This window comes from the organism of the source record quoted next, unplaced genomic scaffold (assembly GCF_019419815.1).
Source record: "Pyrus x bretschneideri cultivar Hongxiangsu unplaced genomic scaffold, Pyrus_bretschneideri_v1 Contig51, whole genome shotgun sequence".
NCBI classification, from domain to species: domain Eukaryota; kingdom Viridiplantae; phylum Streptophyta; class Magnoliopsida; order Rosales; family Rosaceae; genus Pyrus; species Pyrus x bretschneideri.
The window spans coordinates 653236-655279 of record NW_025999789.1 but is presented as its reverse complement, the minus strand read 5'-3'; the positions used below and the strand labels follow the sequence as shown (position 1 = coordinate 655279).

The window sequence follows — 2044 nt, the reverse complement described above, 5'->3', positions numbered from 1 at the left end:
TTAATAAGAAATACTTACAGAAACAACACAGTGAAATACAAAATCTAACTTATAGTACAATAACTAATGTCAGTTGTTTTTTACTATGACATGGTTAGTTTTGAGGGACTTAATTTGTGAAGAGTTGATCCAATTTTCCTAGCAAAGTACATGAGCTATAATACAAAAGAACTCAGCAATGTGGGATGTATCTTGTGAGGTATTTGCAAGATCAACGGGCCAATAACATCTCGTTAGAGTGATGTTACACTTCACATTTTGTATAATATATGTGTACTATCTCTCTAATAGAGACATAATCCCCTGCTAATATAAGTAAGTTACATCTATTAGAGATATGATACATATATGATGTACAAAATGTTATAAGATCGCATTTTTGCATCCCACTAGCACCACCACATTAAAGAAACCATTGAGATGTATAATGCCATCATCAAAAGAAAAATTATGGCCAAACTAAATAGGAGAATTAAACAATACGATGCTTGATAAAATTGTATTTATCGGACAACAAACAATTTTTATGTGATGAATACTCAATGATTAATGGTCAGAATTCATGCATATATAAATAATGAAGTCGTGATAACGGGCCTCACAAAAAGATAAAGGAATATCACAACACCAAGTTGCATACAGATCTCAAAACAACAGGTACTATTTAGGTATAGGCAGTTTTGTGTATGCCAAAACGATCAACAGACCAAAGCCAAAGCTATAGTACTATTACAAATTCATATTACATGAACATCCATTTGTATATATATACCTAACAAAACCACATCATCATCTACTCAGTAAGGGAAACCAACGTTCCTGGAAAGAAGACTGGTAAGAGATCATGATCAAAAGGAACACAAGCACGAGTCCAACGCCCCATGGAGACCCTCCGGCTCTATGAAGTGAATCCTGCTCCGGCAGCGGCAAGAAAAACGACAACCCACCCGATAAGCAGTGGACGACGAGTAGCAGAATGATTGGAACGATCATGAGGAAGAGTTTGACTTGTGTCATCAAGTCCTCAAACATGGACTCGTAGTTTATGTACCATGTGAACCCCAAGATGAAGACGAGGATGGAAATGAAGAAACAAAGGTGGAGAGGGATGGAGAAGTAGTCCCAGTAAGAATAATAGGTGTAGTCCCTAGCCATGTTAGGGTTTGAAATTTGAAAATGGGGTTTCAGTGAAGGTTTTTTGTGCGACTGCCTTCTGTGTAGAACGAACATGGTTTATATAGGGAATTATGAATTATATATTATATATCTGTATATATTATTCTCATATTTCTTCTTTGCAATTTTATTACTTACTCATGTAAACAACTGTGTTCTGTCCTTTATTTTTTCATTTTTCTAAATGGTTCGAGTAACTTTATCTTTTTTGGGTTTATGTAGCTTTCTTTACTTGTATTATCGGGATTCTTCTTTTTATTGCAAGATCCATCGGGATAATTCCAAGTGACGGTGGGAGCAATGCATGGTTGAGATTCGTTAATGGAGGTGCCAGCCAATGAGAAAATACCACGTGCGACCGACCATGGACCACCATGGACAGCAACGTGGGAAGATGAGAAGAACAATATTTGAAAAAAAAAAAGGGGGGGGTTTTGTTTCAGTGACGGCAAAGTTGGAAGGGGGAACGAAAGTTGTGCCAGAATGGTGGTCCAAGTCACCTTTGCATGCTTTATGTATATTTTAAGCTGCTAATTAAAGGAAACTTTTGTATAACAAGTCATAAACTTTTTTCTCTCCGTGGCGTGAGAGTCTCTGCTCCTTTGTGAGATCCGCCGCTGTGCGGGGAAATGTCCAGATCTGCTTTTGTTCCAGGTTTGCCTTCGATTGCTAGATTGCGCTTCTACTTTTCTGCTTGGTCTGCCTTTATGAAAATGGGGAACTTACGGTGAGCTCGGAGAGTTGACAGGTAGGGAGGGTTGAGTTAGGGCGACGGAAAGGGGGTAGATTTCTGTCATTTCAGGAAGTTCTTTGTCTTGAGGGTGGTTGGGGCTAGTGGGTTATCCGGGTGGGGGGATTTAATTTCGTC

At 38.5% G+C, this 2044-nt stretch overlaps 1 protein-coding gene across 1 annotated transcript; it reads right to left on the bottom strand.

Annotated features, from left to right (window-relative positions):
- Positions 1 to 609: 609 nt before the first annotated feature.
- LOC103954024 lies at positions 610 to 1277 on the bottom strand. The gene has a single exon (XM_009365831.3). The coding sequence runs from the start codon at positions 1228 to 1230 to the stop codon at positions 790 to 792; it is 441 nt and encodes a 146-aa protein (XP_009364106.2). The 5' UTR covers positions 1231 to 1277; the 3' UTR covers positions 610 to 789.
- Between the last annotated feature and the right edge of the window lie 767 nt (positions 1278 to 2044).